General features: G+C 47.3%; 1 protein-coding gene across 17 annotated transcripts in view; it reads right to left on the bottom strand.

The window, feature by feature from the left end:
- Window positions 1–27,062, bottom strand: part of eda2r (ectodysplasin A2 receptor) — a 239,797-nt gene that overhangs the window by 91,569 nt on the left and 121,166 nt on the right. For 11 of the 17 annotated variants that reach the window (XM_078211864.1, XM_078211867.1, XM_078211859.1 and 8 more), the window contains exons 2-5: window positions 12,273–12,359; window positions 9,451–9,561; window positions 3,008–3,186; window positions 1,424–1,509 (exon numbers count right to left, since the gene is read on the bottom strand). In XM_078211864.1, the coding sequence (XP_078067990.1) occupies window positions 1,424–1,509; window positions 3,008–3,186; window positions 9,451–9,561; window positions 12,273–12,311 (415 nt within the window). In that variant the 5' untranslated portion in view covers window positions 12,312–12,359. Of the gene's footprint in view, window positions 1–1,423; window positions 1,510–3,007; window positions 3,187–9,450; window positions 9,562–12,272; window positions 12,360–18,367; window positions 18,410–19,044; window positions 19,141–27,062 lie in introns of those variants that run through there. The other 6 variants (XM_078211868.1, XM_078211870.1, XM_078211869.1 and 3 more) reach the window with 4 other exon arrangements.

The following is a 27,062-nucleotide window of genomic DNA, read 5'->3' as shown; positions in this document are numbered from 1 at the left end:
TAACACCAGGAAGATCGACCAGTACCATTCATTATCCTTTGTATCCAAGATGGTTCAATAGATGCTGAACGCAGTATTGTAACTGACTTGGTGAGCCAGATGGACCCACAAGGCAGAAGGACCATCTTTGTGTTGACCAAGGTGGATCTAGCTGAGGAACATACAGCTTATCTTGCTAACGGAAGGATGGTGGAGGGAGACCAGCGATCGAGGTAGGTTGGGGGTGTGCTTTGCCGAGGGGGGCCTGCCTCCCAGGGGTGTCCGATCCCGGGGGGGGGGGGGAAGAGTTCTGCCGGGGTGGTTAGCGGGGGGGGGCGGTCCGCGAAGGATGGTCGAGAAGGATGGTGACTTCACAAGGGCAGAGAGGGCTTCGGAGGTTCCCCTGCAGAATGGATCCGGAACGGGCCAGAAGATGGTAAAGTGGGATTTGGCGGTAGGGTTGGGCGCACGGTTCATTAAGTCAATTTAAATGCATGCTAATACATTTAAATCGTCGGGCTGCCCGATTCGGGCGCGGGCCGGACCCATGCCCGAATCGAGTGTTAGTAAAGCCGCGATCTGCTCGGAATCGGGTGCAGATCGTGATATAGGCCCAACGCCCAACTTTACCACGATTGCGCGCCCGTTTTTGGTCAAATCGGGCCCTCTGTGCGGAGTCTGCACGTTCTCCTTGTGTCTGTATGGGTTTCCCCCGGGTGCTCCGATTTCCTCCCACAATCCGAAAGACGTGCTGGTTAGGTGCATTGGCCATGTTAAATTCTCCCTCAGTGTACCCGAACAGGTGCCAGAGTGTGGTGATTAGGGGATTTTCACAGTAACTTCATTGCAATGTTGATGTAAGCCGACTTGTGGCTCTAATAAATAAATAAAACGATGGGTCATAGAGTCATATGGTACAGAAGAGGTCCTCTGGCCCATCGAGTCTGCACTGGCAAAACTACATTAAATCTACACTAACCTCACTCTCCAGCATCAATCCATAGCCTTGAATGTTATGACATTTCAAGTATTCATCCATGTACTTTTAAAGATTGTGAGGTTTCTCACCTCTACTACCCAGAGCTAGGGGTCATAGTTTGAGGATAAGGGGTCATCCTTTTAGGACTGAGGTGAGGAGAAATTTCACCACCAAAGGGTGGTGAATGTGTGGAAGTCACTACCATAGAAAATAGTTGAGCCCAAAATGTTGTTTCATTTCAAGAAGAAATTAGATATAGCTCTTAGGGCTTAAGGGATCAAGGGATAAGGTGATAAAGGGGGATCAGGATATTGGATTTGATGATCAGCCATGATGATGAATGGCGGAGCAGACTCAAAGGGCTGAATCGCCTAAATCTGCTTCTAGTTTCTACATTTCTACCCTCCCAATGTGGTTTCTGAATGTTTTCAAGTCAAACACACGCAAAGAGAAGCTTTCATTTACACTGAGGTTCACCAGGAGGTGCTGGGTCTGTGCAGGGAATGCATTCCGCATCTGGTAATCCTCCAAGCCTGGTCTTCCTATAGAACCTGCAGGAGAGCAAAACAGGAAGGATTTACTGGAGAAACCTCAGCAGAGGTCAAAGGTCTGCAGCAATGCAACCAAAACTGAAACAGATAGAAGAAAATGAGTAGATGAACCAAGCGATAGTGATTAGATAACGCCATCCCAAACTAGAAAGAGTGCAGAAAAAGTTTACTAGGATGCTACCGGGACTTGATGGTTTGAGTTATAAGGAGAGGCTGAATGGACTGGGAGAGTAGGAGGCGTAGGGGTGATCTTATAGAGGTCTATAAAATAATGAGGGGCATAGATAAAGGAGATTATCAACATTTTTTCCCAAAGGTAGGGGAGTCTAAAACTAGAGGGCAAAGGTTTAAGGTGAGAGGGGAGAGATGCAAAAGGGTCCAGAGGGGCAATTTTTTCACACAGAGGGTGGTGAGTGTCTGGAACAAGCTGCCAGAGGTAGTAGTAGAGGTGGGTACAATTTTGTCTTTCAAAAAGCGTTTAGACAGTTACATGAGTAAGATGAGTATAGAGGGATATGGGCCAAACGCAGGCAGTTGGGACTAGCTTATTGGTTAAAAGGGCGGCATGGACAAGTTGGGCCAAAGGGCCTATTTCCATGCTCTAAACCTCTATGACTCAATAAAGCCTGGAGATCTGAAAGAGAGGCGACTTTTTGAGAAAGTTCCCGAAGTAAAAAGCCTTATTTATGATTTTACGGAAGATAATTGGACAGAGAATGCCTCCATGCACACATTGGTGTAACAACCTGAATAACCCTTCCACTCCCTTGTCTTATTGTTGGGACAGCGAGCAGGAAGGTTACTCTGCAACTGCCTATCTGAAACCTGACCTCGGGAGTCCTTGAAACTGAGACGCTGTGCCCAAATTGGAAGGGAGTTCTGTTCTGCAGAACTGGCACCCCTCGCTTGTTTAACCACAGTTTAAAAATAAATAATGTGCGCTCTTTTAATCCTATGAGATTCCTACTTTGTAATCAGTCCTGCGCAGTTATTTTTCTCCGTATAACATGAGAGGATGTTCTCTCTTCCACCTTCTTCCGTCAGGAAAAAGATACAAAAGTCTGAGGTCACGTACCTACCAACTCAAGAACAGCTTCTTCCCTGCTGCTGTCAGACTTTTGAATGGACCTACTTTGTATTAAGTTGATCTTTCTCTACACCCTAGCTACGACTGTAACAATACATTCTGCACTCTCTCATTTCCTTCTCTATGAACGGTATGCTTTGTCTGTATAGCATGCAAGAAACAATACTTTTCACTGTATGTTAATACATGTGACAATAATAAATCAAATCAAATCAAAATAATTAAAACAACCTGTGTGATTCACAATTAACTTATTGCTTCCTAATGCAGAACTCTTAAGAATTCATGAGATACGTTTTCCTCTGTTTGGTGTTAGTGAAGATGTTTCCAAATATAAATGGGATCACACTGGTGAACAGAGGGAAAATAAAGCTCGAAGAACAGGGTGAAAGTCTCTGTCCTCACACTTACCCTGGCAAGCATTTCCCACACACTGCATTACTGGACATTGTGCAGTTCTTTTCTTGAATTCGATTCACGAGCACACAGGAAAGACACAGTTTGCATTTCTGCTGTCCCCAGCTGTCCTTGTACCGTTTGGGCCTGCAGATTACGCATTGTGCATCAGCCCCAGCTCCAAATCCACAATCCTGCAAGAATAATATTAACAATCATCAACTTCATGAGCTCCCAAATGTTCACAATGTAGCGGGATAACTCCACACTCCCAGGACAAGCACTGTCGAAGGTGATGTGGTTTAAAGGTTATTCTCTGAGCCATCTTCTAAATTTATAGGATCCCTACAGTAGAGAAGAAGGCCATTTGGCCCATCAAGCTTGCACCAACAACGATCCCAGTCACGCCCTATCCCCGTAACCCCACATATTTACCCTGCTAATTCCCTCTGACACGAAGGGGCAATTTACCATGGCCAATTCACCTAACCCGCACATCTTTGGACTGTGGGAGGGAACCGGAGGAAACCCACACAGACACGGGGAGAAAATGTAAACTCTACACAGACAGTGACCCAAGCCGGGAATTGAACCCGGGTCCTTGGCGCTGTGAGGCAGCAATGCTAACCACTGTGCCACCATGCCGGCCATTTAGCTAATTTAACAAAGGAACCTAATGGTAAATCAGAACCATCCTTTTAGTTGAACTCGGGTCTCAACTCCTCCACATGAAGGGCAAGATGGCGAGATGGTGTACACAGATAAAATGTTGTCAGCTATGAAGAAATGCGCCTGTTTTCCCCCCTTTCTTGTCAAGGTGAATGTTCATCGTGGGAGATAGATTTAGTACCTCATTAACACAGCCATTGCGTACAAGGCTGGATAATGAATCAGGCAGACAATTGGACATCTTTTAGGTGAAGTCATCGAACACCTAGTTTGATAGTGTTCTTTTCTGAAACCCCCAATTCACCAACAGAGACCTCGAGCTCGACGGGGGGCACACGGCAAAACCACGTTGCCTGCCATTTTCTGTCCTTTGACGTCAATGGACAGGAACTCACAAGCCGGGATTTTTACATGCCGATTTGGGACTGGCATGTTCAGTGGTGAGATTAGAAAACATGGCGAGAAGGACCTCGATGCTTTTCCCTGACGTAATTCCAGGGAGCAATTGTCCCCTCCCCTCTCAAAGGTGAATCACAGCTTAATTTTAATACATTTGCATCGCATTATTGTGGCCACATGTCAGAATCACTGCCCACATCAAATTCCCATGTCAGTGTGATTTATAACTGGTTTTAAAGGGCACACAGCTGGCAACCATCATAGAATCCATGCAGTGCAGAAGGAGGCCATTGGGCCCATCGAGCCTGCACTGACCACAATCCCACCCAGCCCCTATCCACGTAGCCCCATGCATTTACCCTGCTCATCCCCCTGACACTAAGGGACAATATAGCATGACCAATCAATCTAGCCCGCACACACATCTTTAGACTGTGGGAAGAAACCGGAGCACCCGGAGGAAACCCACGCAGACACGGGGAGGACGTGCAAATTCCACATAGTGACCCAAGCCGGGAATCGAACCCGGATCCCTGGCGCTGTGAGGCAGCAGTGCTAACCGTTATGCCACCGTGTCACCCCAGAATCCACAGAGGCTGCAGGGTTTGCTCTTCGGGGTCAAGGGCTACTCATGGAGGGCGTGGCTGCTGACGCCCTTGTGGGGACCTCAGTGTACAGCAGAAAGAAAATCGAATCAGGGTCATGCTGAAACTTGCACTGTGGTGGAGCAAACCATTGGAATGCTGAACATGAGGTTTCCGGTGTCTGGTGGGAGTCTTGCAACACGATCCACAGGGGCTGTCCGACATCATCATCACCTGCCGCACCCTGCACAACCTGGCACTGCAATGGAGGGAGGAGCTGCCTGAGGAGATGGGAGTTGCGCGCCTCCTCTGATGAGGGTGAGGAGATCCTCGAAGTTGCGGATGATAGCCATGAAGTCATCACGATGTCCAGACTAGGCAGGCGCGCTCAGGATGTCCTCAGAGCCACGAGATTCGAGGAGGATGGCGAGGATGACATACAGTGATGACATTCCATAGATCCTCGCAGAGCTGCTGTTTGACTCACACTTGGCTGGTGGCAGTGCACATATCCTCCATTATAAGCCTCCTGTCATGGAGGCTTCACATAGTCCCTACCCTCCAGGAGGATGACTTGCAGTGAGGACAGTGCATAGATCCACACAGAGCTCCTGTGAATATCTGACTCCTGTATGGCTGATGGGCAGCTCACTTGCTCTCAATGACTAGGGTCAGATCATGGAGATGCAGCGGGGAAAGTTTAACTTCTCCTGATCCAATCCACCCTTTGTGAACTGAAACGCCCCAGACCACAGTCACCAGAGACAGATGCTGATGAGATGGGGAGGCAGCTGCACCTCAATGATGCACATGGGGAGAACGAGGGAACTCTGTGTCACCAACCCAGGATATTCTGGCAGCAATGATAAGTCTCACTGAGATACCTGAAATGTGCAGTGACTGTGCAACACACCATCAGTGTGCTGGGAAGGTTGCACACAGCACAGGGAGGAGACCACAGGCTGAGACACTTGTCTTTAACTTGTGCAGGAGCCAAGCTTTCACTTCAGACTGACAGGAACACATCACAACAACGAGCCAAGACAAGGTGACATTGGTGGGAGTTTATTTACAATCGTTAACATTATCTGCAAGTGATTAACACTCATACTCATGCTGTGAAACTACACCTTCCTGACCTTTCTAACCCATGTCTTGGTGCATCCCCAACATCCACAGCGGAGGTGGGGGCAACCTGTTGACTGCTGCACCCTGTTGTCTGTGATGACCTTGGCGGATGTCCTCTGGACGGCTGAGACCTGGAGGGCTGCGGCTGCTTTCAGGTTCCTGCCGTGTGGCAGTGCCACCCTCCCCAGCCTGTGGAGCTGGAGCTGCTGGGGTCACAGAAAGAGGGGATTCGGATGGGTGGGACACTCCCACCTGGATGGAATGTGCTGATCCTTCTTCCTATGGGTGCTTGAGGATCCCTGGCTGTTTCTTGGAGAGGGAAACGCAGTTGGAGTGAGTTCAGGATGGCCCGGACCCTCTGGCGTTGACACTGATGGATGCCAGCAAGTGCCTTGGGGCACAGTTCCTACAGCAATGCAGGATCAATGTCCTGTGCCAAGGTCTCCATGGTAGTCTTCACCCCACCAGTGTTGACCTCAGTGCATTGGTACGTCTGCACGATCACCTCCGTCTAAAGGCGAACCGACTCCTCCATCATATCTTACGATTGCAGCAAACATTTCTTCCAGATGTTCCCCAGCTTGTTGTCTTTGGAGCTGCAGCATCTGAGGCATTGACCAAGTGCAGAGGGGGACTCAGCAGATTCCTAGCCTCCCACAATCCCCCCAGTGCCAGCATCCTGGGACATCCCTGCCTCCATCTGCTGCCGATCAGACAGTGCGATGTGCCACCTGATTGTGACCCTGAGGCTACTCTAGAACTAGGTGCCACCGAAGTGTGTGTGTCCCTGCGCTGGTGAAGAGTTGGGGGTGAGCACTGTGATGGGTCTTCAATGTCAGGGTCTGTGGATTCCTCGTCTGTGCTGCTCACGGGGCAGGAGTTAGGGACCTTGCTGGTGGGCTTTCTTGGCTGCTTCCCTGATATGCATGCCAAAGAGAGATCATTAGTGCATGGCAGGGGCCTGAGAAACAGGAGACATCACTCACAGCAGAGTTGTCTGATGGATGTTGCAGTGCTCACTTGTTTGAGTGCTGCCGATCTCACCACCAGTGCAGGAATGGTCCATATCTTCACCGGCCAGCTGGATCACTCGGAGTCTGTGAGGATATTGATGCTGGGCATCTCTCCACCAGCCTGGGATCGCTCCCCCATGCTGTGTGCCAGTTTGTCCTGCATGGAGACAGATGGCGAGAGTGTAAGGAGGACCCCTGCCAGGCCAGATGGTAAGGATGCCCGGCATGTGTGGATGGTGAGTGTGGCCATGGACAGGATGAGGACATGATCCACAGGGGAGATGAAGGTGTGTGTGAGAGAGTGAGTGGCAGAACAGAGATCCTTCAGCTGGATGGCTGTCCTCCTTTGAGAGAGCGTTGGTGCTGATCGCCACTGCTACTGCCTCCCATGCTGGATTGGTGTCCTTGCTTGGTGGTCTTCGCCCAGACCCCCACAGCGGCTAATAGGCGCTCGAGGGACGCGTCGCTAAATTCAGGGGCAGTATGTTTTTTGGCTTTGGCAGCCACCAGTAACCAGCAGCTTCCTGTTCCTTCAGGAGTTCCAGCTGTGCGCAGGAGCAACCTTTAAATATGGCACCCAGATTACTGAAACCCTGAAGTCAGAGCGGGGCGGGCGAATCAATGGTGCCCTGCCAGCAATCCGACGTGAAACCCATACCTCTGCATTCTTTAAACCAAGTGTCACACAATACAATGGAAAAAGGCATCAGCGAGGTCAGATGCCAATTTACCCACCCAAAATGGGGCCTTGCTGATCTCTGAAATGATTCTGCCCACAGTAATATTTTTGAGAGATGTCAGTGTGCAGGGGGAGGGGGGCACCTCTCAGCAGTGAGGTGTCCTGGAAAGGCCAATGCTGCATAGTTCTCCTCTGAGCTTTTTCCATTCACAATCTCTTTGCGGAAACGTCTTCAAATCTTCTGGGAGGTTCCAAGGCTGAAGAGGAAGCTAGATGAATGTGTGAAGGAGAAAGGAATAGAAGGAGATGACGATAGTCAAGATGGATATAGATAGGCTGGAAATTTGGGCAAAGAAATGGCAGACGGAGTTCAATCCAGATAAATGCGAAGTGATGCATTTTGGTTGAGCTAATGTAGGGGGGAGCTATACGATAAATGGCAGAACCATAAAGGGTGTAGATACGCAGAGGGACCTGGGTGTGCAAGTTCACAGATCCTTGAAGGTGACGTCATAGGTGGAGAAGATTGTGAATAAGGCATATGGCATGCTTGCCTTTATAGGACGGGGCATAGAGTATAAAAGTTGGGGTCTGATGTTGCAGTTGTATAGAACGTTGATTCGGCAGCATTTGGAATACTGCGTCCAGTTCTGGTCGCCACACTACCAGAAGGACGTGGAGGCTTTAGAGAGAGTGCAGAGGAGGTTTACCAGGATGTTGCCTGGTATGGAGGGGCTTAGTTATGAGGAGAGATTGGGTAAACTGGGGTTGTTCTCACTGGAAAGACGGAGGATGAGGGGAGACCTAATAGAGGTGTATAAAATTATGAAAGGCATAGATAGGGTGAACGGTGGGAAGCTTTTTCCCAGGTTGGTGGTGACGTTCATGAGGGGTCTTAGGTTCAAGGTGAGGGGGGGGAGGTTTAACACGGATATCAGAAGGACGTATTTTACACAGAGGGTGGTGGGGGCCTGGAATGCGCTGCCAGGCAAGGTGGTGGAGGCGGGCACACTGGGAACGTTTAAGACTTATCTAGATAGCCACATGAACGGAGTGGGAATGGAGGGATACAGAAGAATGGTCTAGTTTGGACCAGGGAGCGGCGTGGGCTTGGAAGGCCGAAGGGCCTGTTCCTGTGCTGTATTGTTCTTTGTTCTTTGTATGTAGAAGGGCGGGCAGAAGACCACATGGAACATAAACACTGACATGGAAAAGATGACTGAATGACCCATCTCTCTCTGCTTTAAATTCCACGCAGTTATCTCTGGTATTGGTGCATTGGATATGGAGCGTACGGCAGTGGCAAGATATGAAGGGTGGGTGTCATCTCATGTTAATGTTCGCAATTTGCCACCAGCTATCAGGATTTTGTTTGTGTCCCTTCAGAGGTCTGTACATTATGCAGTAAACACAATGATTAATGATATAACTTTTCACTATTTATCCAGTTTCCATTTTAAATGCTTTCGAATGGATTACCTCAAGCGCCATAACGCTGACCCACAGCACCCACTGAGATATGGGGCAGGATTTTATGGCCTCGCTTGGGCGAGACCAGAAATTCCCGCCCAGGGTCGTCGGAGATTTCCATTCCCTTGCCTCCTCCGATTCTGGGCGGGCAAGGTGGTAGAGTTCCGGCAATGTTTTCTATCACCATTTACTACCATTTTACTATAGCCGGCAAAATCACATTACGTTCACATGCCCTCACTATATGCAGCAGGTATCAATCCCTGGAATTGTATTAATCATATTAAAATTGATACGTAGTTTAAAACAAAAGATGAATCTTTACGTTGTTAACACAGTTCAAGAGGCAGAGAACCTCCGCTCTTCCTTGGAAGCAACTCTCCTGAAGTAAAATTGCTACATTCTCATGTCTTCCCCCATCTCAAGTCAATAGACCCCACCAGGCAGTGTCAGTAATTGTGAAGTGTCCATGTTGAGTGAACTCTTTGCTGGCTGTTTTTTTTTACAGTCTCATACCTTCGACAGTTCCATTCCCGGTCCGCACTCTTTACAGAATGTGCAGTTCCCGTCAACGTCCCGAAACTCACTCGCCCCACAATCCCTCATGCTGGGAGAAACTCCAAGAGGCTAAAGGAGGAGTCGGAAAGAATAAATTGCAGGTGTTACACTGATGTCCAGGTATGTCCTCGGCTCAAAGCCAGCACCTGGCTGAACGAGGAGCCTGATCATTACTGCATTTTTTTTACATGTTGTTTTAAGATTTTATGCTAAGACTAAGCAAACAAGGATAAGACAATTCGTTGACAGCGATGACAGCTGCGATTACAAAAAACATCTCACACTGGCATCAGACACGAGATATGGAATCTGAGCTACACTCACGAGATCCCACCAGATTAAAAGCTCTGAACCGAGCAGTGCACAGGTATGTCGGACGGACCAGCTGTTCCTGGGGTCAACATAGAAAGTTTCACAAGTCAGACCCCAACAGCAACCACTATGTGCGTTTTATTCACAGCCCCAGAGATATATTTCGACAATGATTCACAGGTCCGTGTTCAATGAAACCTTCGTCCTGATTTTAACCCTGCCGGTGAGGTGGGCGGGCTGGTCAAAATGGCAGCTGGGCGCTACGTGCTGCTTTTCTACATCCCGTACTCCCCCTCTCCACCACGATAAATCGAGAGTTTTGAAGCAGTATCGGCCCCCACGTGCCATTGACAGCTTTCATAAACATTTAAATGTTGGCATCTCGATTTGGACCGCAGCTCTGTACGTTGCCTGAACTGTGCCTGCCAATAGAGTGGCTGACAGCTGGCAACATCCACAAGGGCGGCCAAAAGCAGCTTGGGAATTTTCTTATTTATGGAAATTGCATTTAATCAAAGTTAGAGCTCATGCCTTTAAATGGATCATAGAATCTCTACAGTGCAGAAGGGGCCATTCGGCCCATCGAGTCTGCACCGACCACAATCTCACCGAGGCCTTATCTCCATAACCCCACATATTTATCACACTAATCCCTCTAACCTACGCATCCCAAGGCACTAAGGGGCAATTTAGCAAGGCCAATGCATCTAATCTGCACATCTTTGGACTGTGGGAGGAAACCGGAGCACCCGGAAGAAACCCACGCAAACACGGGGAGAACGTGCAGACTCCACACAGATCGTGACCCAAGCTGGGTCACCTCCCTGGAGCTGTGAGGCAGCAGCGTTAACCATTGTGCCACCGTGTAGCCCAACCCATTGGGAGAGGAGAAAGCCTTGGAACGTAAGTGCGGTGTGCAGCGACTGATCTGGATGGTGGTCTGCACCACCGCTCCCGAACAATGCCCCCTCACCCCAACCCCAGTTTGAGGACCAAGGCCTTTTATCTACCTTGCCCCTTTTTAGTTTCCACCCCCACTGCCTCCCACTTGGTGTCAGGGTCCATGGATTTAATTGAAACCCATATTTGAATATTGACATGGCCCCTCTCTCCATGCCTCAAGGAGTCTAAACGTACCAAAAAACCCAGGAGTTAAAAACGGCCAGGAAGGGGGTCAGGAATTCTTTGAGGAGGCAGCAGGTACCATCCAGGTACCTGCTTAATCTCCCCTCCCGGGTGAAGAGAACTGCAGGGGTTAAAATCAGAGCTATAGTTACTGAATGAAAACATAAGTTTTCAAGTTTGCTGATAACACCACCATTGTGGGTCGGATCTCAAACAGTGATGAGACGGAGTACAGGAAAGAGATAGAGAATCTGGTGAATTGGTGTGGCAACAATAATCTCTCCCTCAATGTCAACAAAACGAAGGAGATAGTCATCGACTTCAGGAAGCATAGTGGAGAACATGCCCCAGTCTACATCAACGGGGACGAAGTAGAAATGGTCGAGAGCTTCAACATTTTAGGTGTCCAGATCACCAACAACCTGTCCTGGTCCCCCCATGCCGACACTATAGTTGCAAAAGCCCACCAACGCCTCTACCTTCTCAGGAGACTAAGGAAATGTGGCATGTCAGCTACGACTCTCAGCAAGTTTTACAGATGCACCATAGAAAGCATTCTTTCCAGTTGTATCACAGCTTGGTATGTCTCCTGCTCTACCCAAGACCGCTAGAAACCACAAAGGGTCATGAACGAAGCCCATTCCATCACACAAACCAGCCTCCCATCCATTGACTCTGTCTACACTTCCCGCTGCTTCAGGAAAGCAGCCAACATAATTAAGGACCCTACGCACCCCGGACATTCTCTCTTCCACCTTCTTCCATCGGGAAAAACATACAAAAGTCTGAAGTCACATACCAACCAACTCAAGAACAGCTTCTTCCCTGCTGCCATCAGACTTTTGAATGGATCTACCTCGCACTAAGTTGATCTTTCTCTACACCCTTGCTATGACTGTAACACTACATTCTTCACCCTCTTCTTCCCTTCTCCATGAACGGTATGCTTTGTCTGTATAGCGTGCAAGAAACAATACTTTTCACTGTATGTTAATACATGTGACAATAATAAATCAAATCATTCCTGGGGCAGATTTTCTTCATAAATCTGGGGTTCGATGATCTGAAATGCTAAATCTAAGCAAATATTGAGTGTCATGCATATGAGGCCAGTCTTGGAAATAATTTTCACTGTCACTTTGGGGAGGAAGGAGCAGGAGAACTGGGAACTGGCAACCACCCGCCCAATGATCTCCAAAGCTTCTTGCAACGTGTTATTTGGGAAAGCACCTGGTCTTTGCACTTGGTTTACGCCGAGTCCTTGAACTAAATGATTCATTTTCCAGACCAGTACGCCATTCTGTCTCGAATGTGAACATGCCTTGAAGCAGAGGAATACATACCAGAGAAAATAGTACAAGGAGTTCCAATCTTGGTCCCATTTCCAAACACTTGTTCCCAATATCCAAGATTTGACCAGGATGCCCAGCCTGCCAGACAAACACAAACATTTTCATTTACATTTGCCAATTAATAAAATGCAACTTTTCTCTGCACCAAATGTACAGCAAGGCAATGAAATACGATGTAGGTCGGGTGAAGCCCTTCTCTCAGTGAGCTTCCTCAGCACTATGGGACAGGTAAAAGCTCGGCACCCTCCTGACCCCACTAGGCCATCTTCCCTAGTGGACACCAGCAAAGCAAAACTGCTTAAGAAGTGAAACTTAAGTTACCAGTCCTGTGTAACCTGCAACCTTTAACTTTAAAAAAAATCCATGAAAGAAGTTAAGAATAAGAGAAGATATGCAGTAAAATATAGGCAGGAATTCTCCCCCAAAAATTCTAAGTGTCGAATTTGCTTGAAAACTGGAGTAATTCAAGCTGGTTTTTGTTCAGTGGGAGTTCAGAGAAGAATCTCCCGCACTCTGTCCACTGCAGAGGCCACCAGCGTGAATATCATTAAAGTTTAGGGACAGGGCCAATCCCCGCTGGAGAGGCTGAAATCAGCGTGCTGAGTGGGCCACTGCGCATGTGTTGATCTGTCAGTGCCGAGACCGGCGCATGCACAGTGGCCCCGCACTGATGGCCTCCCGGTTGCTGGCCAGCTCGATCACTGGCCAACCCCGCAACCCCCGCAATGTCGGCTCTCCACTCCCCCCCACCGCCCGATCGCTGGCCCCCCAACCATTCCCAGCCCGCTCTGATCTCACCCCTCTCCCCACAGTCCAGACCCTCCCCCTGCAGCCCCAACACCCCCAACAGGCTGACCGCCCCCCCTCAGTCCACCCCGATTGCCGGCCTCCCTCCTTCCCTCACTGATCCCTATGCAGAGTGGCAGCGGGATCTCCCCACCCCCACCGATCGCCCCCTAGACCCCACCCCCATGTGCCACACCCCCTGTGGCCCCACCCCCTCGGCACTGCCCAATGCCCAGTGCCAGGGGGCACAGGCTGGCACTGCCAAGGTGCCAATGCCCAGGGGGGTACCCTGCCCCGACCCCCTTGGGAGCCCGGATTGCCTCCCCCCTTCACTCCAGTGAGGTCACCCCAATAGTTCCCAGAAAATAGGGAGTGACTGTATTCCCTGCTGGAGCGAAACACTCTTGCGATGGGGCGGAGATGCTAGCAGGCCTGGAGACTTCAGTTCCAGGCCCGCTAATCACATTGAAATTACACTGAAATCGCCTTCTGCACGCCAAATGCAGCTCTGCGCCTATTCCTAGCACGGAGGGGACGGCGCCAGAAGTCTGCCAATGGGAGAGACGCTTGGGATCGGATGGCCAGTGCAGATCGTTCTAATCCAACCCGGCTGAAATCTCCCAGCGAAGCAGGATGGGAGAATCCCGTAGTATGAAGGGTTAACAGATGGGATGTGCTCATATATGACTTGGATGAGGAGGTTGGAACTCCATGCCTAGGAGCAACATTGTTTTTATTCTTTCATGGGATGTGGGTGACGCTGGCTGGGCCAGCATTAATTCTCCTAATTGCCTTTGAACTGAGTGGCCATTGTTCGGCCTTTTCGTTGGGCATTTAAGAGTCAACCACATCGCTGTGGGTCTGGAGCCGCATATAGGCCAGACCGGGTAAGGACGGCAGATTTCCTTCCCTAAAAGGGCATTTGTGAACCAGATGGGCTTTTACAGCAATTGACAATGGTTATCATTAGACCTCTAATTCCAGATATTTTTAAAATTTAAGTTTCACCATCCGCCTTGGTGGGATTCAAACCGGTACCGGGTAACCCTGGTCCCCAGAGCATTACCCTGGGTCACGTCATCCAGTGACAACAGCACTGCACCATCGCCTCCCCATCTTATTTATTTGAACTACATGTAAACAGGTTAGATAGAGCATGACTGCTTAGATCTAGTCCTCATAAACAAGTGTTAAGTGGAGACCAGAATATGACTGCAGTCTGTCTTCTATCCAAGTGCCACACCTAGAATCCATAGGCTGAAGAACCAACACAGAACATAAAATTCATCATTGTGAGATTTGCTTTTCATATAGCAAGGAGAAATATTTTGTAAAGATCTTTAAGGCAAGAGGAACAAATAGTGGCTCTGTAATTTTAGATGATCAACATTTTAGATAATCAACTGGTTAAGAAGGCGTATGGTGTGCTGGCCTTTATCAATCGAGGGATTGAGTTTAGGAGTCCAGGGATAATGATGCAGCTATATAAGACCCTCGTCAGACCCCACTTGGAGTACTGTGCTCAGTTCTGGTCGCCTCATTACAGGAAGGATGTGGAAAAGATTGAAAGGGTGCAGAGGAGATTTACAAGAATGTTGCCTGGATTGAGTGGCATGCCTTATGAGGATAGGCTGAGGGAGCTCGGTCTTTTCTCCTTGGAGAGACGTAGGATGAGAGGAGACCTAATAGAGGTATATAAGATGTTGAGAGGCATAGATCAGGTGGACTCTCCAGGCTTTTTCCCAGGATGGAAATGGCTGCTATGAGAGGACACAGGTTTAAGGTGCTGGGGGGTAGGTACAGGGGAAATGTTAGGAGGAAGTTTTTCACACAGAGGGTGGTGGGCGAGTGGAATCGGCTGCCGTCAGTGGTGGTGGAGACAAACTTAATAGGGTCTTTTAAGAGGCTCCTGGATGAGTACATGGGACTTAATAGGATGGAGGGTTATAGGTAGGCCTAGAAGGTAGGGATATGTTCGGCACAACTTGTGGGGTCGAAGGGCCTGTTTTGTGCTGTAGTTTTTCTATGTTTCGAACAGAACACTTGTTCAGCAAGTTCTAGTTTTCTTAAAAAGTGGTAGGGACAGCATCCAGTGAAGTTCATCACTGTAGCATTTACGGATGAAAGCTAACTCTGCAAAAGCAAGGGGAGAGCTCAAGTAAATGTTCCGAACAGATAGACCACATCTATATAAAAAAACATATCTTCCAGCTCCATTAAATTTAGTGCAGAGTGCGGCCACTTACAACACAAGTCGGTTGACAAAAGCACTGGCAACTCCTCAACTAAAATTATCCCTCACTCCCACATTCTGTCTATTTAGTTCTTCAACTTATCACCGATCGCTCTTTTTTGGGGATGTTTTCAAAACGCGTTTGCCTCAAAAAATCATTTACTTAAACCCTATGATGTGCAGTTTGAAGATTAAGTTTGAAGTGGTGTACCGCAGGGCTCTGTATTGGGACCTCTGCTGTTTGTGATTTATATAAATGATCTGGAAGAAGGAGTAACTGGGGTGATCAGTAAGTTTGCGGACGACACAAAACTGGCAGGACTTGCAGATAGTGAGGAACATTGTCAGAGGCTACAGAAGGATATAGATAGGCTGGAAATTTGGGCAAGGAAATGGCAGATGGAGTTCAATCCTGATAAATGCGAAGTGATGCATTTTGGTGGGAATAATGTAGGGAGGAGCTACACGATAAATGGAAGAACCATAAAGGGTGTAGAGACGCAGAGGGACCTGGGTGTGCAAGTCCACAGATCTTTGAAGGTGACGTCACAGGTGGAGAAGGTGGTGAAGAAGGCATATGGCATGCTTGCCTTTATAGGACGGGGCATAGAGTATAAAAGTTGGGGTCTGATGTTGCAGATGTATAGAACGTTGGTTCGGCCGCATTTGGAATACTGCGTCCAGTTCTGGTCGCCACACTACCAGAAGGACGTGGAGGCTTTGGAGAGAGTACAGAGGAGGTTTACCAGGATGTTGCCTGGTATGGAGGGGCTTGGTTATGAGGAGAGATTGGGGAAACTGGGGTTGTTCTCCTTGGAAAGACGGAGGATGAGGGGAGACTTAATAGAGGTGTATAAAATTATGAAAGGCATAGATAGGGTGAACGGTGGGAAGCTTTTCCCCGGGTCGGTGGTGACGTTCACGAGGGGTCATAGGTTCAAGGTGAAGGGGGGGAGGTTTAACACAGATATCAGAAGGACATATTTCACACAGAGGGTCGTGGGGGCCTGGAATGTGTTGCCGGGCAAGGTGGTGGAGGCGGACACACTGGGAACGTTTAAGACTTATCTAGACAGCTATATGAACGGAGTGGGAATGGAGGGATACAAAAGAGTGGTCTAGTTTGGACCAGGGAGCGGCGCGGGCTAATTGTTCCTTGTTTCTCGTGGAAGTGGAAATGACTAGGGTTGGGAAGCATTTTCCGATCAGGGCCATTGTGATCTCCTGGACTCGTTTCGATCGCCTCAGGGGGTCGGAGAGGAATTTCCCAGATTTTTTTTTCCCCATATTGGCCCTGGGGTTTTTCACTCTGGGTTTTCGCCTCTCCCTGGAGATCACATGGTCTGGAATGGGGGGGTGGGGGTGAGTTAATAGGTTGTAATGAACAAAGCATCGTAGCTGTGGGGGACAGCTCGGTGGATAGGATATTGGTATGTAGATAGGCTGGAAAATTGGGCGGGGATCCTGGATTCAGGATTCAATCCTGGACCGGGGAGCGGCGCGGGCTTGGAGGGCCGAAGGGCCTGTTCCTGTGCTGTATTGTTCTTTGTTTGTTCTTTGTTATTACAAGCCTTTGGGTACCACAGGATTCTGTGGCACAGTGGTTAGCACTGCTGGCTCACAGCGCCAGGGAGCCAAGTTCAATTACGGCCTCAGGTAACTGTCTGTGTGGAGTTTGCACATTCTCCCCGTGTCTGCTTGGGTTTCCTCTGGGTGCTCTGGTTTCCTCCCACAATCCAAAGATGTGCAGCTTCGGTGGATTGGCCATATTAAATTAACCCTAGTGTCAGGGGGATTAGCAGGGTAAATATCTGGGGTTATGGGAATAGGGCCTGAGTGAGATTGTGGTTGGTGCAGACTCGATGGGCCAAATGGCCTTCATCTGCACTGTAGGGATTCTATGATTCAGCACAGGAAGTCAGTCAATACAGCAGGTTCATGCCAGCTTATTGCTCAAGTAATCCTCAGCTCATCCCACTTCCTGCTCGATTCTCAATCTTCTTTTTGTTCTTTTGCTCCAAATATTTATCCGATTTTCCTCAAGAGCCAATCCCTGTATCACAGGTTTCTGTACCTCAACAACCTGCTGCTGGGAAGAAATTCCTCCTCAACTGTCCCCTCACATGAAGACAAGTTGAATTTATCATCTCTCATCACTTGACTCTCAAAAGAAGCAGGCATTCCATAAAAACCCTCCATATTTTAAAAACCTGTATGAAATCTCATGACCTTTTCTGCTCTCAAGGAAATAGTCCAAATGTTTTGAGCCTGAGAATTTGCTTCGCATTGCTGGTATCATCCTGGTTACGTTTAGAAATGAAGCCAAAATAAAGTCTAAGATAGAATTTAAACCTTGCGCATCTTGTTGGAAAACCATTTGAACTTACATCAGATGATTTGTTTTATTGCACAACTTTTACAACAAGGTGCAGTGTTTCATTTATGCATCATGTTTTTCTTGGCTTTGTCCAGATGGATGTGGTCAGACTATAATTTCAGAGCAGGCATGGTTAAGCATTTTTTTAAACAATTCTTCCACATCCCGTAAATGAATTTTTAAAAATTTCTTGTCCCTCCGTGATGCAACCCAAATTTAGCTCAATTTTAACCCGATTCACCTGACGGGAATAGAGTGAGGCCAGAGGTTATAACAACAGCAGGGCATTTACTGCCATGTTCCAGTCATAGAACTATAGAATCCCTTCAGTACAGAAGGAGGCCATTCAGCCCACCCAGGCCCTATCCCCGAAGCCTCACATATTTACCCTGTTAATCCCCTGACACTAAGGGCCAATCAACCTAACCCGCACATCTTTGGAGTGTGGGGGGAAACCGGAGCACCCGGAGGAAACCCACGCAGACACAGGGATAATGTGCAGACTCCACACAGACAGTGACCCAAGCTAGGAATCGAATCCAGGTCCCTGTGAGGCAGCAGTGCTAACCACTGTGCCACGAGAGAAAATCACTCAGCACTAACCATATACACTGAGTGAGCTAGTAATTCTGCAAACCAGTGACATCCTATTAAACCTATAGGAACCGTGCAACAAATCCTGTCCTCCACCTTGTCAAGTGTTATGAAGTTGAAATCTCCACTATCACATCATCAAACAGTGCGGATCAATGGGCTTTCTTATCTCGAATACTGGAGCCCCCTTCAGATAAGGAAAGAACAGCAGCAAGAGTGAGCAGTGTTTTTTCTTCCCCTGTACATGCCCTGACATGTCCACTTCCACACTCTGCTGGCGTTATAGAAAAGAACAAATAGGGAGAATTAAACCACGAACTCCCGTTTACTCCCACCAACGACCCGAGTGCAAACCCAGTTTATAACAGCCAGTCACTGCTTTAGAAATTACAAGTTACAATGGAATGCCGCTTTACTTTGAACAAGTCCAAATATTTGGTGGGGTAATTGCCGAATATCATTAATGTTTTAAGTCAGTCTGGTGCCACCCAATAAACCTTCACAAATCCAAACTGTTAATCGATTTAAACTGTTTTAAAACTCTTTGCGAAATGTTTAAACTGATTTGCAATTAAGCTTTGGTCAAACATGATTCTTCCCAGTGTTTTGAATGTTGCGGTTGTTTTGATATCTCTGCCGCAATGAAGCATTTAACAATATTATATATTTATACTGATTTTGACATTGCGAAACATCCCGGAGCTGTACGAATGTGAATATTCTTTGATCCAAAGCTGTGAATTAACTCCTGATTTCTCTCTCTCTCTCTTTACCTTTTACCAGTTCACACACGGAGCATGCTGAGTACTGCAGTCATCAAATCTTAAACCTGGATTTCATTCACTTTCCTCCAATGTTTGGAGCCAGGATTCACGTGGGACTTTTAATATTTCTTTCCTGTTGCGGCACAACTCCTCCCCTCTCCCCTTCCCCTTCGGGCTGATTGGTGCAAAGCCCTCCTTTTAACCCTTTGTGTGTGTCGCACTGTCACTTTCATCATCGGGACGAAATTCAACCCTTGAAGGAATGAATGAAACTCTGCCTCCTCCCCACCCTCCCCCATCCTCCTCATCTGCAAAGGTACCAGGTCTGGTCCAGTCTCTTTGCTGATATAACTGACCTCAGTCACTGGAAGAAAAGCTTTGCATTCCCTGCATTCTCCTCAGGTTCAGTACCTTTGAAGTGTTATCACTGTTGTAATGTGGGAAACAGGACAGCTTGTGGACGCCAAGGTCCCACAAACGTCTCTGTGATTATAATGCAATGAGAAGAACCCAGCCACCAGTACATGAGCTCTGATGGAACATAGAAGATAGGAGCAGGAGGAGGCCATTCGGCCCTTCGAGCCTGCTCTGCCATTCATCACGATCATGGCTGATCATCCAACTCAATAGCCTGATCCTACTTTTGCCTCATAACCTTTGATCCCATTCGCCCCAAGTGATATATCCAGCCGCCTCTTGCTCAGGTCATGCTGCAACTGTACATGGTACTGGTGAGGACGCACCTAGAGTACTGTGTACAGTTTTGGTGCCCTTATTTAAGAAAGGATATATTAGCTTTGGAGGGGGTACAGAGAAGGTTCACCAGGTTGATTCCGGAGATGAGGGGGTTAGCTTATGAGGAGAGATTGAGTAGACTGGGTCTGTACTCATTGGAGTTTAGAAGGTTGAGGGGAGATCTTATAGAGACATATAAGATAATGAAGGGGCTAGACAGGGTAGAAGCAGCGAGGTTATTTCCACTTACAATGGAAACAAGAACTAGGGGGCATAGCCTCAAAATACGGGGGAGTCAATTTAGAACAGAGTTGAGGAGGAACTTCGTCTCCCAGAGGGTAGTGAATCTTTGGAATTCTCTGCCCAATGAAACAGTAGAGGCTACCTCGTTAAATGTGTTTAAGTCACAGATTGATAGATTTTTAACCATTAAGGGAATTAAGGGTTATGGGGACCGGGCGGGTAAGTGGAACTGAACCCACTATCAGATCAGCCGTGATCTTATTGAATGGCAGAGCAGGCTTGAGGGGCTAGATGGCCTACTCCTGCCCCTATTTCTTATGTTATATATTCAATGTTTTGGCATCAACTATCTCCTGTGGTAATGAATTCCACAGGTTCACCACTCTGTGGGTGAAGAAATGTCTCCTCATCTCTGTCCTAAATGGTCTACCCTGAATCCTCAGACTGTGACCCCTGGTTCTGGACTCCCCCACCATCGGGAATATCCTCCCTGCGTCTACCCTTTCTAGTCCTGTTAGAATTTTATAAGGCTCTATGAGATCCCCCCTCATTCACCTGAACTCCAACAAAAACAATCTCGTCAATCTCTCCTCATACATCAGGCCCGCCATCGCCAGAATCAGCCTGGTAAACCTTCGCTGCACTCCCTCAAGAGCAAGAACATCCTTCCTCAGAAAAGGAGACCAAAACTGCACACAATACTCTAGGTGTGGCTTCACCAAGACCCTGTATAATTGCAACAACACATCCCTGCTCCTGTACTTGAAACCTCTCGCAATGCAGGCCAACATGCCATTTGCCTTCTTTACCGCCTACTGCACCTGCAGGGTCATCCAGCCTTGAAACGTTGGTTAGCACTGCTGCTTCACAGCTCCAGGGACCTGGGTTCGATTCCCGGCTTGGGTCACTGCCTGTGTGGAGTTTGCACATTCTCCTCGTGTCTGCGTGGGTTTCCTCCGGGTGCTCCGGTTTCCTCCCACAGTCCAAAGATGTGCGGGTTAGGTTGATTGGCCATGCTAAAATTGCCCCTTAGTGTCCTGGGATGCATAGATTAGAGGGATTAGTGGGTAAAATATGTAGAGATATGGGGGTAGGGCCTGGGTGGGATTGTGGTCGGTGCAGACTCGATGGGCCGAATGGCCTCTTTCTGTACTGTAGGGTTTCTATGATTTCTATGATTTCTATTCTCTCTCCACAGAATCTGTCAGACCTGCAGAGATTTTACAGCATTTTCTGTTTTTGTTTCAGATTCCAGCATCCGCATGCAGCATTTTATTTTTATACCAGTACCATGAGTATTAAGTGTGATTCAGTGGGTAGCACTTTTACCTCTGAACCATATTACTTCTTGGCCTTTTGGCTAAGATCAAGCATCAAATCAAGCCCAAAACCAGGTGCAATGCTTTTTCTTGTCAGTTTGGATCTTATATCTTGTAGAGCAGCATGGTGGCACAGTGGAGGGTGGCACAGTAGTTAGCACTGCTGCCTCACAGCGCCATGGATCCAGGTTCAATTCCCGGCTTGAGTGAATGCCTGTGTGGAGTTTGCACATTCTCCCCATGTCTGCATGGGTTTTCTCCGGGTGCTCCGGTTTTCTCCCACACACCAAAAATGTGTAAAGTAGGTGGATTGGCAATGGTAACTTATCCCTTAGTGTCCAAAGATGTGTAGGTTAGGTGGATTAACCAAGTTAAATGCATGGGGTTACCCGGATAGGGCACGGTGGGTGGGCCTGGGTAAGATGCTCTTTTGGAGAGTCGGTGCAGACTTGATGGGCCGAATGGCTTCCTTCTGTACTTGGAGATTCCATGAAAAAAAGTATGTCTCTCTTGTGAGGACAATGATTTCGATTCAGTTTGAATTATAAATTATTTTTGGAGCAAGCAAGGAGATGGATTAAGGGCTTGCTCTGTCCATTCTGTGCATTGGCTTTGTAAATTTAAGAAAGGAATAAAAATTTTAAAAATAAAAAACATTAACCTCAGAATCACTAGGTTCCTGGTTCAAGCCGCACCAAGATTCACACTGCAGTTTCATCCTGAGGGAGCACTGCACTGTTGGACATGTTGGGCGGTGATGTCGGTAAATATACCTCTTGAGGCTGGTATGAGTCAAAATAGAGTAGGCTTTATTCTCACAAGCTAGAGGGAGAACCTGACCCCTTGAAAGCGGAAGCCAAAGTTCTCTCTGAACACAAGAAGCGTGGACCTTTATACATCAGGGTTCCCAATACAAGTCATGAAGCAAAGTCCAGTTAACAGTCCTTGATCATAAATTATAGTTCCTTTAACAGCTTCTGATAGTCTCTGGATCATGGTTAGAGACTATCTGATATCCTTGGGTCATAAAGCACAATTCTCCTGGTAGTCGAAGCCAAGGTGCCACCTCTGGTCCCCTGCTCTTCCCGCAGCTTTTCCTTTGAAGTGACTGAGTACGAGTGCAGCTGTCCCAGTGGGAGTCCTCCTTCAAACGGCCATTTTCGCACTCTACCATTTGGTAGCTGCTTCCTTTTTTTAAATCATACACAAGCCTACGGGAAAAGTAAGACTTTCAACCCTACATCTACATTTAACTGTCTGTTTTATCAGAATGATATAAACAAGCAAGGGAACCATGAACAAATGGCTTATACTACTAAAAGTTAAAGATGAAACCAAGAACAAATGGCTTGTGCGACTAAAAGTTAAAGATGAAAGACATGAACAAATGTCTTATACTACTACCAGGAGCAATATAAACAAAGGGGTGACTAGCCATAAGGAAGGGTTATGTTTATGATACATTCCAGATACAAAGTTCAACCTTTTAGGCACAAAATACATTGAGTACAAAAAAACATGAACCCTTTCCCTTCTTCAGGCGGGATTTTATGGCCTCGCTCAAACGAGACTGGTAATTCCCACTCAAGGTGAACGGAGATTTCCGTTGTGGTAGCATTCCAGCCATAGTCTTCTCAATGAGACATTAAAGTCCCATCTGCCTGGTCAGTTGGATGTAAAACATTTGTTTTATTCATTCATGGGATGTGGTTGTCGCTGGCCGGGCTAGCAATTACTGCCCACCCCTAATTGCCCTTGAACGAAGTGGCTTGCCATGCCCTTTAAGTGTCAACCACATTGCTGTGGCTCTGTAGGCCAGACCAGGTAAAGATGGCTCTTGAGTGTTGCTGAAAAAGACTTGCTGTTGAAGCTTTTCATCCTTAAGGACATTAGTGAACCAGATGGGTTTTTACAACAATCAACAATGCTTTTGTGGTCACAATTTGACTTTTAATTGCAGAGCTCGATTGAATTCAAATTTTCACCACCAACCATGGTGAGATTCGAACACAGGTTCCCAGAGCATTAGCCTGGGTCTCTAGATTACTAGTCCAGTGACAATATCATTAGTGCCACCCAGGACACTGTTAGATGAAGGACAGGGGAATGATCCCCAGAGTTCTGGCTAATATTTAGCCCTCAATCAATGGCACCAACAAGGACTATCTGGTCATCATCACATTGTTAACTGCACTGATAAATGGAATATAAATGTTGGTCTGTGATGCCAACACCAGGCGAGCCAACCCTGTATTGGTGCCAGTGATGATGTGGAGATGCCGGCGTTGGACTGGGGTAAACACAGTAAGAAGTTTAACAACACCAGGTTAAAGTCCAACAGGTTTATTTGGTAGCAAAAGCCACACAAGCTTTCGGAGCTCTTAGCCCCTTCTTCAGGTGAGTGGGAATTCTGTTCACAAACAGAGCTTATAAAGACACAGACTCAATTTACATGAATAATGGTTGGAATGCGAATACTTACAACTAATCAAGTCTTTAAGAAACGAAACAATGTGAGTGGAGAGAGCATCAAGACAGGCTAAAAAGATGTGTATTGTCTCCAGACAAGACAGCCAGTGAAACTCTGCAGGTCCACGCAACTGTGGGAGTTACAAATAGTGTGACATTAACCCAATATCCCGGTTGAGGCCGTCCTCGTGTGTGCGGAACTTGGCTATCAGTTTCTGCTCGTGCCAGTGCCCAGCCCAGATAAATGGGGAAGTTAGCACGCCACCCCCCAAACCAAATAATGATTGTTGGCATGAGTGGAGGTTAGGGTGATAAAGTAACATTGTGAGGACCCCATGTCGCATGGAAAAAGATGAATGAAAGAGAGAGGAAACGAATGTGATGCTTGAAGGAGAAATATTGGCCAGGATATTGGAAAAAAGCTACCCTGCTCTTGAATGTTGCTGAAAAAGACTTTCTGTTGAAGCTTTTCATCTTGCACTCATCAGGACAGACACAAGAATTCAAAATTCCAAAGGGAGCAATTTCTGCTGCATGAGAAAAGGGTGCTGATTTGTTGGCAAGTGGACTCTGATGTGATCAATGTCTCGTCATGGCGAATGTGTAAGGAACAATTATCTCCCAAGCTTTTGTTTATATTCAAAAATGGCAGGTCAATTCTGATTGGCTGAGACAGTGCCTTGGGGCACAAATGCACTGGGGAACAATTGTCTTCCAAAGCATGATGGTAGGTTTGGAAGATATTTGATTGAACAGTTTAAAATTATAAAACAATGTGAACAGAATACTTTCAGTGGTTGCGTAAGGGCATAGATGTAAGTGATTTTGTACGCAGAGCAGGAGAAAGTTGGATTGTGAGGGTGTGGAATGAACTATCAGTGTTGGGGGTGCCCATGGTGGGGAGGGGTCTCTGCGTCTGACGGTGGTTCTTTCTTTGTTCTTTTTTTAAACAGTGTCGCCCTTTTAAAAAACAATGTACCCCAACCTTCTAAAAGCCAAGGTTGCTGGCAGGGTAGGCAAATTCGGAGGTTACCCTACCAACGTGACGGCGTGGGACCTGCCTCCAGGATTTTTCTGACTAAGTATCAAAAAAAGTATGACAGGAGAACCGCAGTGGACCTGACGGGCGACACACCACTTTTCCCACCTTAGTTGACACTGGACAAAAAATTATAAAACTCCGCATTTCCTTTTTACCCTGGAAAGCATATTGAGAAGTCCAATGATCATGAATGGTACTTTACAATGACAAGCTACATCCAAAGATGTGCGGGTTAGGTTGATTGGCCATGCTAAAATTGCCCCTTAGTGTCCTGAGATGCGTAGGTTAGAGGGATTATCGGGTAAATATGTCGGGATATGGAGGTAGGGCCTGGGTGGGATTGTGGTCAGTGCAGACTCGATGGGCCAAATGGCCTCCTTCTGCACTGTAGGGTTTCTTTGATTCTATCCTGCATCATGGCGTCATCTTTCAGCCTTCTGGAAAGAAAAGGGAAAGCTGAAAAGACAAGGGCGTCTCTGGCCTTTAGCAGAGTTTTATCCTGGGGTGGGTTTTGGGGGGGAAAGGGTGGGGAAGGTGGAGAAGGTAGGACGAAAGGGGAGGAGCCTATTTTTGTTCCTACAGGGGATTGCAGTGTTAATGTAAGCCTACTTGTGACGCTAATAAATAAACTTAATCATGACATTACATGCTCACAAAGAAATAAATGTGCTTTAAATTGTTTGTCACGAAGCTGAGGTGAAATTGCTCTTTAATATTACTCCTGAGAGCCTGGGTATATTGCTGGAGCATGGATTGCTGTTAACGTGAAAATACTTTTTCAGCCTCTCAAACCCAAAGTCCAGATCATGAACAGATTTTCCCTATGGACTGCTTAGTTGTTCTCAGTCTATTTCTGATAAATACTAAGCCAGTTTGCTGTCTATTGTCCTCTGAACACGTTTCAGAGTCTCGAAGCAAAGCAAATCCACCGATCTGAAAATTGGCCAAAGAATGAAGAAATAATGTGTCCAAGAGGTGGAGTGGGTTACACATTAACCTTCCCCTCCTGAGATCTGGTTTTGCAATCAGCTTAGACTGATGGATTGAAAGTTTTCTCTGTTTGGCTTTTTAAGGGTACCATGTGGAATGCGCAGGGGTGGTTTCGAATAAGTTTCTATCATTTTATTATAATCAACCATTATATTGCAGGCTATGGGGTTGCTTCAAAGAACCTAATCACAGGCTTTTATACCAAGGATCTGGGTCATTGGAAGCAGAAGGTCTGACATTACCCACCCCTCATAAACTCACCCCTCTATTTATTTATTATTTTATTTGTTTATTTATTAGTGTCACAAATAGGCTTAAAGTAACACTGCAATCAAGTTAGTGTGAAAATCCCCTAGTTGCCACACTCCGGCGCCTGTTCAGATACACCAAAGGAGAATTTAGCACGGCCAATGCACCTAACCAGCACGTCTTTCGGACTGCGGGAGGAAACCGGAGCATCCGGAGGAAACCCACGCAGACACGGGGAGAACGTGCAGACTCCGCACAAACAGTGACCCAAGCCAATGAATCGAACCCGACTCCCTGGCGCTGTGAGGCAGCAGTGCTAACCACTGTGCCACTGTACTGCACCTCTAATTCCCTATGGAAGCCATGACAGACGTTGGCAGTGTCAGGCCGTTGCAAAGATGGCAACAGCTCTGTCAGGGGCTGTTATGTTTACTACTCCCATGAATTTTATGCTTCTTGGTGCTTCCAAGTAGCAGCAAGAGGTATTCAGGCCTGAAAACCAATGAATCCAGTCTACTGCTGTATGGGAAACTTCAATCTCACCGTATGGACTCAGTCTTATCTGAATTCACAGTTCAGGGCATGTGCAGGTAGTTGGCAGGTTGCTGTGCCAGTTTAGGCACATTAGGTGGGCAGTAATATACGTGCAGCTGCTTGTGTCAAACACAGGCAGAGCCAGTAGAAATGAGCTTAAAATGGCCCTTTCAGGTAGACCACCTCTGGACTGTCTTTGATGCCCATTCTCTGTTGCTCATACCCAGGATCTGCACACAGTTTGGCTTTATTTATATATTGTATGGTATGTCTGTATGAGGCAATCGCGCAGTATGTCGGAGACTCCAGAACTGTGCAGTGAGTAATTCCAATTACTACAACTTCCATTTCCAATTTTGCAACATCAGGGAAGGGAAAAAATGCAAGAAGCACCTGCCCTCTATGACCCAGCAGCCCCTAGCCTGACCTATATGTGACACCAGTCA

This window comes from Mustelus asterias, chromosome 4, assembly GCF_964213995.1.
Source record: "Mustelus asterias chromosome 4, sMusAst1.hap1.1, whole genome shotgun sequence".
Lineage (NCBI taxonomy): Eukaryota > Metazoa > Chordata > Chondrichthyes > Carcharhiniformes > Triakidae > Mustelus > Mustelus asterias.
Note: the sequence above shows the minus strand (reverse complement) of the source record. Positions and strands in the feature narration are given on the sequence as shown.